Genomic DNA, 12809 nt, shown 5'->3' on the forward strand with positions numbered 1-12809 from the left:
CGCGTTACAAAGACGCGTTTCTAGAATTGTCTGATCTACGTGTGAAGAATACGTTTAAAAGTGTGTGTGTGTGTGTATATATATATATATACACACACACACACACACACACACACACACACACACACACACACACACACACGGGTACCAAGTTTTATAATTTATATATTTCATGTATGGCGAATACACATTAAGACTTACAAAAAAACATACTAAATCAAAAACCTTTTAACAGTCAGGGGGTTAAATGAAGAACGAAAAAAACCCTCAAGAGTCACAATTAAATTAAAGATTTATTCACATAATACAAGAGAAAAACAGCATTGTACAGATCACATCCCTTTCGTGCAAAGCCTCTGACTGACTGGTGTGAGGGCAGTCCGCTTTGATTGAGCTCTCCACTCTTATTCTGATCCCCAAATCATCGTCCTGTAAACAGACAAACAGCCCATTTATTACAAGTGGTCAACACTTTGGATTTGTGAGATTGCTTGATGAAAAGAACACACACACACACACACACACACACACACACACACACACACACACAAAGTGAATAGCATTGCTCATCTTGTTCCAATGGCATCGGTCAGTTCTTGAAGTTGATGCGTTGGAAGCAGGAAGAATGGGAAAGCCTAAGGATCTGAGTGATTTTGACAAGGGCCAAATTCTGATGGCTAGACGACTGGGTCAGAACATCTCCAGGAAGGACAACCGGTGAACAGGCGGGTCATGGCCATGGGCTCATTGATGCACGTGGGGAGCGAGGTCTAGACCATCTGGTCTGATCCCACAGAAGAGCTACTGTAGCACAAATTACTGAAAAAGTTAATGCTGCTATAAAAGAAAAGTGTCAGAACACAGGATTCATCGCAGCTTGCTGTGAATGGTGCTGCGTAGCAGCAGACCCGTCAGTGTGCCCATGCTGAGTCCTGTCCAGCGCTGAAAGTGCCTACAATGGGCAAGTGAGCATCAGAACTGGAAGATGGAGCAATGGAAAAAGGTGGCCTGGTCTGATGAACTACATTTTCTTCTACATCTTGTGTATGGCTGGGTATATGTGCATGGTTTACCTGGGGAAGAGATGGTACCAGGACGCACTATGAGAAGCCGGTGGAGGCAGTGTGATGCTCTGGATAATGTTTTACTGGAAAACCTTGAGTCCTGGTATTCATGTGGATCTTACTTTGACACATACCACCTACCTAAACATTCCCTGATGGCAGTGGCTTCTTTCAGCAGGATAATGTGCCCCGCCACACTGCTAAAAGTTGTTCAGGAATGGTTTGAGGAAATTGAGAAAGAGTTCAAGGCATTGACTTGGCCTTCAGATTCCCCAGATCGCCATCCAATCGAGCATCTGTGGGATGTGCTGGAACAACAAGCTTGATCCATGGAGGCCCCACCTCGCAACTTACAGGACTTAAAGGATCTGCTGCTAATGTCTTGGTGCCAGATACCACAGGACACCTTCAGAGGTCTTGTGGAGTCCATGCCTCAACGGGTCAGAGATGTTTTGGCACAAGGGGACCTACACAATATTAGGGAGGTGGTTTTAATGCGTGTGTGTGTGTGTGTGTGTGTCTGTTCACTGCAGCGTCAATTCTGCTACCAGCTAAAGGAATTATATGGTTCATGTGACTGAAACAAGGAGTTTCACCCAAAAAAATAAAAAGGCTCCCTGTATATATTCATGCCTGGGGCACTGTATCGGGTCACATGCAAGGATGTTTTTTATAGGATCCAATTACAATACCATTTTTTTTGTGAGCAAAGTCTGCTGACTCTCATACAATTTTGTGTCACTACTTATTGGGTGTACTTATACACAGCATACGACAACTGTACAACTCTTTGACTACAAATAACATTAAAACCGTTTTTTTCAGTACACTAAAGAGTGTTTGAGTCTTTGAAGCTGTGTATCTGCAGGTAAGAGACCAGCAAATTTAAAGACCACTGATCTTATAGGTGTGAAGACGGGGCAATGTAGATCAGTTGTGAGCATCCTCTAGAATACACCAGGTGGAAGCATGTTTTATGCTGACAATAATCAGATTTTAATTACAAAATACACCTACATCAATTTAAGAAGACTTGAGTGACTTCAATTGCACATCAACTCAAGCACTTAAGTTCAGATTCAAAACCTGAAAGGGAAAGAATAACTTACAAGTTAATACATTTCAAAGAGACTTCACTTGTCGCTCTTGAACTTCCCGCTAATGTAGGGGACGTAGTCGAGGAAGAGCCGCCAGTCTGTGAAGTGAACCAGTGCCACTCCTCCCACGGTTCCCCAGCCAACCAAATTTGGGACCCTGAACGAAAAGACAAGCATATTCATACAGGACTCCAACTGTCCAACCACCTCTGAAACAACAACACAAATATGGTTATTTTAATAAAAGAGGCTGAATATTGTAAGATTCAAATGCAAAAACGATCGTGACTGTCTCAAAAATAAAACAACCTTTCAATCACAAAATAACATTTCGCAGTTATTATGAAAACTAGTAAAAACTGCTTAGATTATATACTGTACATTACTGTAAGTAGACTACAGAAAATCATCCTAGCTTATATATAGCGTACAGCTTAACACACGAAAAAGGTGACATTGGCTTGCAAATTAATTGGCCACAACCTACAACCAAATATTCCACATGGCCTCTTTGGCCATTCATTTAATTGCTACTTTCAATAATTTGGACATCAACATTCCAGCAGTCTAATGTAACACAGTGTGTGAGGCTGTCTGGGTTTAGAGCGTGCGAATCTACTTCATTTCTTGGTTAATATTCCAAACTTCCACTAAAATATTTAAACTTTTTCACACTACCCTCGTTATCACATAACAGATTTAGAAACGGCCATGAAGCTCATGCAGACAAACTAGGAAAGTTGCCGGATTGTCTTCAATGTGACCTGCACCCGCGTCTCGTTTGAAATTATGACGTCGGTCTGTTAAAAATGCAGACATTGATGCAGTGAAAGTATCTAGCGAATAACTCCCATTTCAGCGCGAATTAATCTGTTGAAAATTGTGTTTGTCTGGCCACTAAAACCTTCCCTTCATCTGCTCGTACAAAACCTAGTTGTGACCACCTTAAAACGTAAACAAACCACACACACTTCTCAATAGGACGAAAACTAATTCAAGATCCAAATGGTTGGCGGTGTCGCCCGTTAAAACCCGTTCAAATAAGGGCTTGAAAATGACAACGACGACCAAATGCTCTCATTGTGGCATAATATTTACATGTAACCCCCCTCCTTGGGTCCGAACGGTTCCAAACGCTGTTTATCCGTTAAACCTTCGCGATCTCGTTAAAAGACAAGGGTGCGGATGCAGATAAAATGTTATCCAAGATCAACGACATTAAAAGATGTAACGGCAAAAAAACGCCTCCAAAACCAAGTCTCCAGCCAGAAGGCTAATGCTAGCCGCGCTAGCTGGAGCTGGGTCAGAAGGAAGGACACGCAAGCCTTGACAGCATCTTTTTTTTTTTTTTTTAAACATTATTAAAAACCCCAGAGATTATTCCCCAGCACAACTCAGTGCAACCTACAATGGCTTCACTTACCATGCTCGTAGAATGGAGATATATTTGGCGCCGATTAAATTATTGACTATTTTCTGCACCATTCTGACCTTCTTCCTTCACTCGTCACTTCGCGCAACTCCCGGACGAGGACCCGTCGCCCTCAGCCCGGGCTGTCCGTTCTTATGCCTGTTGAAAAATGACACTGGTAGGGCCTGTGGTAAGTGCACGGCAGCAACGGGGTCAAACGAGGCCAATATATTGAACATCCTGCTGCTATAGCATAGTATTTTATATGATCTATGCTCTAACATAATATAATGGATTGCAAAAATATATAATACAAATACAAACACGTCTCGGGCATCTTCTGCCTCAGTATCGCTATTCGGTATCTCCTGAACCCACCCCCACGACTGATAAAATGTTAATTTATCGAACATATAAACGGATAAAATATGATGTATCCCAACAATAATATCCATATCTATTCATGTATAAAATATGGACAAATTCAATTTTGAACTATAATAAACCCTTTATTACAATGTTTTCCTTTATTTTCCTTTTTATGTATACAAGATTCAAAAGCCAGACATTGGAAAATGTATACTTCTGTTATTAAAAATGGCACATTTATTGCTACATTACTGTTATATACAGGACAGTTCAACTACTTTATATAATATATATAAACAAAATAACAAAAGAAGACTGGGATTGGAGGCACTCTGAGGACACTACAGCAGTCGAGAAGGTATCCTCACTCCGTGTGTAAGATGTTGGGCTCTGTAGCTGTACATGTTTCAACACCAAAATAATACCCCCCTCTTTTTTTATTCAACAAAGAACTACCAAAATTGTAATGGGGAAGGAAAGTTCTGGTTACACTTTTTTTTTTCTTTTTTTTCTTTTTTTTTTTCTTTAAACAAAGTTCAGGCCCATCAACTAAACATTTGTCATCATGTTGTTACTAGTGTGTCAAGACTTGGGAAATGACAAATATTGACAGTTTATATTTTCCCCAATCAAATTGAGATTACAATTTGTAGGCTACAGGACGTTGCAGTTGGGATGTTTACAGAATACTAAATGGCATAGAATCAGTCACTTTTTTTCCTAATGAACACATTTGTAATATTCAGTACACATATAGTCTTGTAATAATAGAAAGAAAATCAAACAACCCTTTGAAAGAAGTACACAAAACCTCTCACAAAAAGTCACCGTCAAAGCCACTGAAGAACTGACGTTCAAGAGTGGTGTCAGATTATCTTAAAGGAAAGTGTCGATACGGACTAAATATAATGTAATTCACTGCAGTTTAGGATGTTATTTAGAAATCAAAATTGCTGTTATGGTTAAGAAAAAAAACAAAGAAAACAAAAAAAAAACCAAAAAAAAAAAAAACCCCTCCAGTTACCATGGCTCAAAGTTTTAAAACACAGCTTCCGACATCGAAGCTGAAGCCACACACACAGACATGTCATAGTGCATCAAAAAGAGAGTGAGTGCTCTTTTGAAACCAGTAGTGCTGAATGGTTTGGCAATATGGGGCAGACAGAGAAAAGTGTATAACTTGAACCCATGACATTTACTAAAACAGCAGTTTGGACAATATGGTCATAATCCAGTTGAATAATTAAGAGAGGAATAAAAACTAAACAGGCTCTAGACATCATTTATTTATTTAACTAGATACATTGAAAGAAATTATCTTTATACCATTTGAACGTCTTCCTGAAAGGGGGGGGGGGGGGGGGTGGACGGTCAGGTACCTCACTAATCTCCACAATAAATGAAATGATATGGTTTACAAAATAAAACTGTTTTAAATGAAAATACAAGTTCAGGCACTGATAAGGTATCACTCTCCCATCATGACATCTTAAGTCTCGAGAATGAAAAGGCCACACTATTGATTTGTATAGGTCTTTTTTTTTTTTTTCTTTTTTTTTTCCCCCCTCCTCATCCCGAATTTCAACTTGGATCTTTCAACAATACTATGAACACAGAACACACAATATGCTCCTCTACCTCCCATCTGTGATAACATGTTGGTAAAGACCATTCACCACATGAGATGAAATGGAAAAAAAAAACCAAAAAAAAAAAAAACAAAAACAAACATCACAATCAATAACACTGTTTTGATCGCCACATTATCTTCCATCTTACACTCCTTCACCAAGCTCAGCCTCCCAAAGAACTGTGCAGGATACTGTGGCTGGCTGCACAATGGTGGCCACTTGGTAGAGTGCGGACACAAAAATAAACAAACCAAAGAACAAATACCTCAAATGAAAATGATACTGGACTGACAAACACCAAGAGTATGAATGCAAAAAATGAAGGTGACCCACATTTGAATGGTAGCTACATTCACAAACCAGTTGCATAATTACTGTTGGGAGAGAAAAAATTCCGTCCCACAATTAGCCTCACAGTGCCTCACCACTATAGAGTAAGAACACTTCAATAGAGCCGTGGCAAACACTCCAGCCACACACCCCTAGAGAGAAGAAAAGGAATTCATCTGGGTAACTAATGACACATCTTTTTAAAAGTCCCTTAACTAATATCATGTTAAGTTTTTAGGCCGTTGTGTCGTCTTTAGAGGACATGGAAAAAGAACCAAAAAAAACAAAAAAACGATATATCCAAGTCATATCATATTTTTTACTTTTATCCTTAACTGATCCTTTTTTTCTGTCATCCAGGCTGAGCAAAGCAGACAGTTGAATTCATTTCTGCACAATATCAAATATCCCCCTCATTGACTCATCTACAATACACTCTAAACCGCAGACTAATATTGTCATTTGTTATTTAGAAATCTAAAATGTATAGACTAACAAAAAAATATATATTCTTATATATATATATATTTAATTTTGCCCAAGATGAAACTATGAAATATCAGATTAATGTATCAATTAAGTCAATTTACACACCAGACTCTTGTCTCAGATAACATGAGAACAATTAACTTTAGGTCCAAGGTGATGGGCTGAACAGGAATGCTCATTTGGAGAAAATAAAGTATCTAGTCTTATCTGCTACACCTGCAGGCTGATAAGATGCACTAAATCAAAGCAACCTGAATAATTTTTAGGCTATTTAGAATGTCAATTAAGGGACAGAAACATTTAAGTCTGCTGGCATTTCCTGGAAAAAAAAAACATTTCAAGTAAGCAACAGCAATAGTGCCCATCACTTAGCAAGTGTCTTTCAAATGGCTCTTCCACCAGAGTTGTAAAAACTGAAATGCACCGCAGGCCGACACCCATACTCTTTAAGTCTAATATATACAACTGTGCTTTGTCTTCCAATGCTTTAATAAATAAAGCAGCATTCCCCTCTTGAACCAATGACAAGGGAGTACTGGAGTAACACTAGAATTTATGGTCAATTAATAGGAAGAACCAGTTTAGTAGTTGACTGATTCCACCGCTTTGAATAAATCCTAACTTAAGAAAGACGTCTCCCCTTCCACCTCTGCAGACGCCCTGTGGGGTAAGTCAGGGCCCCAAGTCAGACACCGTCTATAGGTCAGAGATCCTGTCATTCACGGAAACTGTTCGAATTGTCAAAACTTTTGATCCTTTCCTCGCAACATTTTCACACACTGCTCCAAACTTTTACCAGCAAGGAAAATATGACAATATTTATGACAATTCGATAATCAGCCCTGGGCTTGGTTACATAACATATGTAAGACTGTACCATCACGCTGGGAATGACATACCACATTAAAAATAATTGCTCATACACATAAGCAATCCCTTACAATAAATGTTTCTCACATGTAAAGCAATTTGCTTAAATGTCTCATAGAAAACATGTAACAATTAGGCACAAATCCATGATTAAATTTGTTGTTTGTCAGTTCTTTCTCTTTCACCAGAATACCTCTCGGCAGTGTGTGAAGTCCCAATTTGTGGCAGGACATAAGTACTCTGGTGTTCCATCATGTCGTGGAAGCCAAAAAACAAAACAAAAAAATGAAACAAAAAAATCTTACATGTATAAAAACAATACAAAGCTGAAAGTTCTTCACATTTAAGCTGGTAGTCATGGTCGAGAGTGCGGCAAATAGGCTGTCAGTTTTGGCAGTATGCATGTGTGTACAAGTGTGTGAATGTGCATTTTGAAACTGAAAAGAACAAAACACAGCCACATCCATAACACACACACATACACATACACACACACAAGCGCGCACGTGAAGAAGAATGGGTGGAAGAATCTGTTAAGGCCACATCCACAGAGCCAAGGAAATCCCACCAAATCTGGAAAAATTAAAGGGAGGGGAAAAAAGATTTTGACACTTAGATGTCATCGTAAAAAACCCACGAATAAATAAATAAACAAACAATGGAGCATATGGCTGAATGTGTTCATTTTTTGGCAATGCATCTGACCTGTTGTGCCTAATGGGGTTACATGTGGCTGACTGGGTTGTGTCCATCTCCCCCCAGACTCGGGTGGCCTGCAGAGAGCTGCATAGGGGCTTCACCCACCACACCGGACACCTTCTCCTCCTCGCGGCGCTTCAGACACGCTGCCTTGGGATTCAAGTTGCGTTCTACAGAAAATAAAAATGTAATTAAACCATTTCAGATATTCAAGAAGAACCAACACACAAGCTTGGGGCTTTTAAGCACTTTCCAAAAGTTAGAAAGTGTTTCACAAAAAGAAAAAAGATTGTTTTGACTTTACTGTGATGTGAGTACAAACTCAAATTAAAAAAATATTTTAGTTGACATAGTACTCAAATAAAACAGATAGACAGCCCAGAAGGCCAGATTATAGAAATGCTAAATAAATCGATAGTCGACAGTAGTAGCAGATCTTCTTTAACCCGAGTCTGAGACCAACCTCTGACTTGCTGTTCCAGGTTGAGGATGACATTGACTGCCTGGTGCAGTATGAGCAGTTTGGTCTGAGGTTTGTCGTTGCTGAGGTGCAGCTGGCACATCCGGCCCAGCTCCTTGAAGGCCTCGTTGATATCCCGCACTCGCAGACGCTCGCGGGCGTTGTTGGCCACCCGCCGCTCCTTCTCCCGCTCCATCTTCACCTCGGGGGGAAGGTCCTCATCATCTTCAGCATCCAGACTGTTCGGGAAACAAAAATAGGTAAAAGGATGAAGCAGGGGGAGATTTCAAGACCTACATTTTGTACAGCAGCCCATGTTTTAGATTTAATCCCCAGTAATATTGCATTATATTTGAAACTACTTTTTGCTATTATCACTGTACATCCAAAGCGTAACGTTGGCTACAGCAGGTCGCTCGTAGGAAGCAATGCAACCTTCTGTTTCTCAGTGTGGATGTAGCTAATTTATGTACAAGAGTCCATAAAACCACTAACAACCTATGACATGTAATGACTGAATATAATGTCAGATTCCTTTTTTATAAAAAATTTGCCCCCTTGGACTGCATTTAAGCACAATGAGAAGCCGCAGCAGAGTAAGTTTCTCAGAAGCAAAGCGTTAAGTGAGGTTGTTCTATGAACAGTTGATAAATGACGGGAACCAATGTTTTAATAAGGTAACCTATCCTTGAAGAGGACCAAAAAGTTATTCAATTTTTTTTTTTTTAATGCCACATTATTGAAATGTTGGAAATGTCTACTTGTATTTTAATACTTTTTTTTTTTGCTTTCCAGGTGTGGGTTATTCTGTCTTACACCATGCATGAAGTTTATACAGAAACATTAATTAAGTGCAAAACACCCCAAGAAAAAAAAAGGAAAACATCCCGAAAATGACATAACCAATCAAACTTCACCTCGGGCACCTGTCCCATTAACATGTGCTCTGGATGAAAGTTACAGAAAAACCAACAAAGCACATTATTTTGATTCTCTACTGGAGAGACTTACTCATCATCATTCTGGTCTGAAAGGCCAGAGAGCATCTGGAGGGTCAACGCCTCCTTTCTGAAAACGTGACGGGGAAGGGGATGTTGACAGTTAAAATACCCAACATAGCCTGGGCTACCAGCGGGAAACACACCACGGACTAGATTACATAGTTCAGTTGACATTTCCAAGCTAAAAGTGGCATTTATTCCAGATATCATAGCGTGGAAGGAGTATACACAATACAAAAACACAGAGGAAATTGTCTGCACTTGAATTGAAGTTCAATCATATTTAAAAACAGCATAACACAACGTCAAGTATAACTATCATCCAGAATTTGAAGGAGTCGGGGATAGAGTGAGAAAAACACCTACCTTGCTCGAGTGCGAGCCAGCTTGGACTCCTTTTTTTCGTCCTCAGACTTGTCGGCAGTGGACGAGTTATCATCATCCTCCTTGTCTTCTCGCTTGATGTCTGAGCTGCTGGACGAGTGTGTGGAACGGGCGACGCTGCTGGGAAGATCTGGGGATGAATAAGCAGAGCTCAAGCTTTCGTTCCAAGTCACAGAAGCTCTTTAAAGTCAGTAGGCTCCCACTCATAAAGGAGAGGGTGTAATACATATAGATAATGAAAAGACACCTTAATGGTGCAATCAGTAAAATTGAACGATTAGCAACAAATAGCTATTTGCAAACCACCACCACTATATCAGGGCCAGAGCCAGAAAATAAAATGTAACTGATTGTAACTGATAACATAATGTAACGACAACGTAAAAATACAAGCTTACTATCAAAATCGGTGACTAGCAGTTTATGCCTAAAACTACAATAGTGGAAATAAAGGTGAAAAACGAGACATACAGTAGGTCACCTCCAGCTGATTTAACGAGAATGTCACACAATGGCGATACCATGGCACACAGTGATTTTTGGTGCAGTTTAGAGCTTGAGATTTTGACACTCAAATTAGTTGTTTGTCAAAAATGTATGGAGGTGACTGGAATCAATATATTGCTGCAGGGAAAGCCACTGAAAAAAACATCAAATGGCACAAAAAGCCAGAGAAATAAAAAATATAATAAGAAATACCAGAGGTGGCATTTGACCTTGAGCAAAGTTGGACGAGTATTTGAAATGACAAGAGCTTGTCAGAAATAACAAAAAAAAAAAAGGAGAGCAAATTTGGTAAATAAATAGAAACAGAGATGCGTGGTGACAAGCTGTGTGGTGTGACTCACTGGTGAAGCCCTCTGGCTGCCCAGCTGACTGTGTGGGTCCGGAGGCATGGTGGCCATGCAGCAAGGTGCTGCTGGGGGGGAGGCCCGCGGGCTCGTCGTGATGGTTCCCTCCCTGATGTGGAGAAAGCACTGAGATACTGAGCTCCATGTCAAAAGGGCTCAGCCTACATGTCAACCATAACAAGGACGCCTAGCCTCACATCACAATTTAAATTTAGGATTAGGGTTAGACACCTCATATCCACGGTGTCTGCTGCTGTCAGCAAATTAAGACTTATTTAAGATTTATTTAATTCTATTTTGAGCCAAGTTTAAGACCAATTATGTACTTTTGCAGGAGCTAAAATAAACTGAATTGTAGTGGTTTCAAGCCTTAAATTCATAACATGCCTGTACATGTTTATACATTTATAACATAACAGCAACAGCATCCCTATTCTGTGATATTATTTGCTTTATATATATACATATATACATATATACATATATATATATATATATATATATATATATATATACACACACACATATATACACATATCTATATCTATATATATATATATATATATATCTATATCTATATATATATATATATATATATATATATATATATATATATATATATATATATATATCTATATATATATATATATATATATATATATATATATATATATCTATATATATATATATATATATTAAAAAAAAAATCAAAACTATTTTATATAATATATATCTATCTTTACCGAACAGTTGTTCTCAACACTTATTTACCAGAGACAATTTTAATCATATTGCCTGAGTGCACTAGCTTGGATGGTCTTCATTGTTGTTTAGAAACTTTTCAGGACAGCAAGATTACATGATCCCAAATCTGGACTGTGATTGGAGGATATTGGGTGTAATTCTCTATATTGCTCAAGAGGGGACGCTGTTGATCTGGTATTTCCTGATATTAAATGGTTGACTTTTCTCAATTGAAAACCAATATGTCTCAACGTTGGACACTGACGTTGTTGGTTGACGTTGATGTAAAAGTGGCTCTGTGTATCAGAGCCTTAACAGAGGGAAAAGCAAGTGACTAACCATAGCAGGGTGTCTGTTGCTGAGGGCCAGGCCAGCGTTGGAGAAGGCCGGGGAAAGGCCTGCCAGGCCACCGTTGTGTACCGATGACACAGCACTCAACAGACCATGCATGTCAGGGTGGGTTCCCCCCAAGCCGGGGCCCTGGCCCACTGCATGGCTACGCAATACATGAATGGCCTCCTCCAAACGATCCTCCATTTTGTTTTGCTGTAGGAGAGGGAGATAAACATACTTGATACTATCAGAATTAGTAAAACAAGGTAAAACAGTGGGGATAAGAAATGGAGCGGGAAATAAATAAATACTGGTTTGTACAGAGTAACAACAGAAGGTCATTTTAGAGGTACACAATTCAAATGTGCCTCCAATTATAAATAAAAGAGGTTATAGCTTATAAAGCTATATTAATGAAAAAGTAGATAACTGACCAGTGTATGTGGTTGTCCTTCATAGTTAGGTGTGGTTGGTCTCTGCCATTGGGACTGAGCTCCTGAAAAGAGGCGATTTAAAGATTTAACATCTTCAGTGGCAATTCTCTGCTCGAACAGCAGGTGGAGTTATAGACTCAGTATCTGCTTGAGCTGACATAGACCCACTATAAATTTTCTCAATGATATGCATATTAAGATCATCCTAAATCTAAAAAATAAAATCTTAACAAATTTGCAATAGACACAAGCAAACACTACTGTACCTGTGATGCCTTGAGGAGAGCCGGGAGTGGAGGGAGCTGAGGGGAAGTTGTTGCCGTTATGGTCCGAAGGGTAGATCTGAAAACACACAACTCAATTCAAAACCTCAGCGAACCAATCAGAAAAATACTAAGTCAGTGAATATTAAACAATGTAGGAAGAACACTCGGGCTGTACCCGATGGATTCAGCTGTTCAATGTGTATATTAGACTCTTCATCGGTCGGGGGGGGGGGGGGGGGGGGTGCATTTTGCACATGTCTCTCTCTCCGACTGTACCGAAGATGGGCACGCTAGCAATCGGTCTCCCACGATCGGCGCAGCAGAACAGTGTTTTAATTTACGTCTCCTTATAGAACCAAACAAGTGCGTATGGAAT

The 12809-nt window shown here is 39.5% G+C and overlaps 1 protein-coding gene across 5 annotated transcripts in view; it reads right to left on the bottom strand.

The window, feature by feature from the left end:
- Positions 1–4060: 4060 nt before the first annotated feature.
- tcf3b (transcription factor 3b) overlaps positions 4061–12809 on the bottom strand; it is a 34006-nt gene continuing 25257 nt past the window's right edge. For 4 of the 5 annotated variants that reach the window (XM_080007010.1, XM_080007009.1, XM_080007007.1 and 1 more), the window contains 9 exons: positions 12434–12509; positions 12168–12229; positions 11740–11946; positions 10654–10765; positions 9788–9935; positions 9432–9488; positions 8424–8659; positions 7967–8130; positions 4061–7834 (listed from right to left, as the gene is read on the bottom strand). In XM_080007010.1, coding sequence (XP_079863136.1) covers positions 7985–8130; positions 8424–8659; positions 9432–9488; positions 9788–9935; positions 10654–10765; positions 11740–11946; positions 12168–12229; positions 12434–12509 — 1044 coding nt within the window. In that variant the 3' untranslated portion in view covers positions 4061–7834; positions 7967–7984. The remainder of the gene's footprint in view (positions 7835–7966; positions 8131–8423; positions 8660–9431; positions 9489–9787; positions 9936–10653; positions 10766–11739; positions 11947–12167; positions 12230–12433; positions 12510–12809) is intronic. The other variant, XM_080007008.1, reaches the window with a different exon arrangement.

The sequence above is a fragment of the Zeus faber genome (assembly GCF_960531495.2).
Source record: "Zeus faber genome assembly, chromosome: 1".
Classification (NCBI taxonomy): Eukaryota; Metazoa; Chordata; class Actinopteri; order Zeiformes; family Zeidae; genus Zeus; species Zeus faber.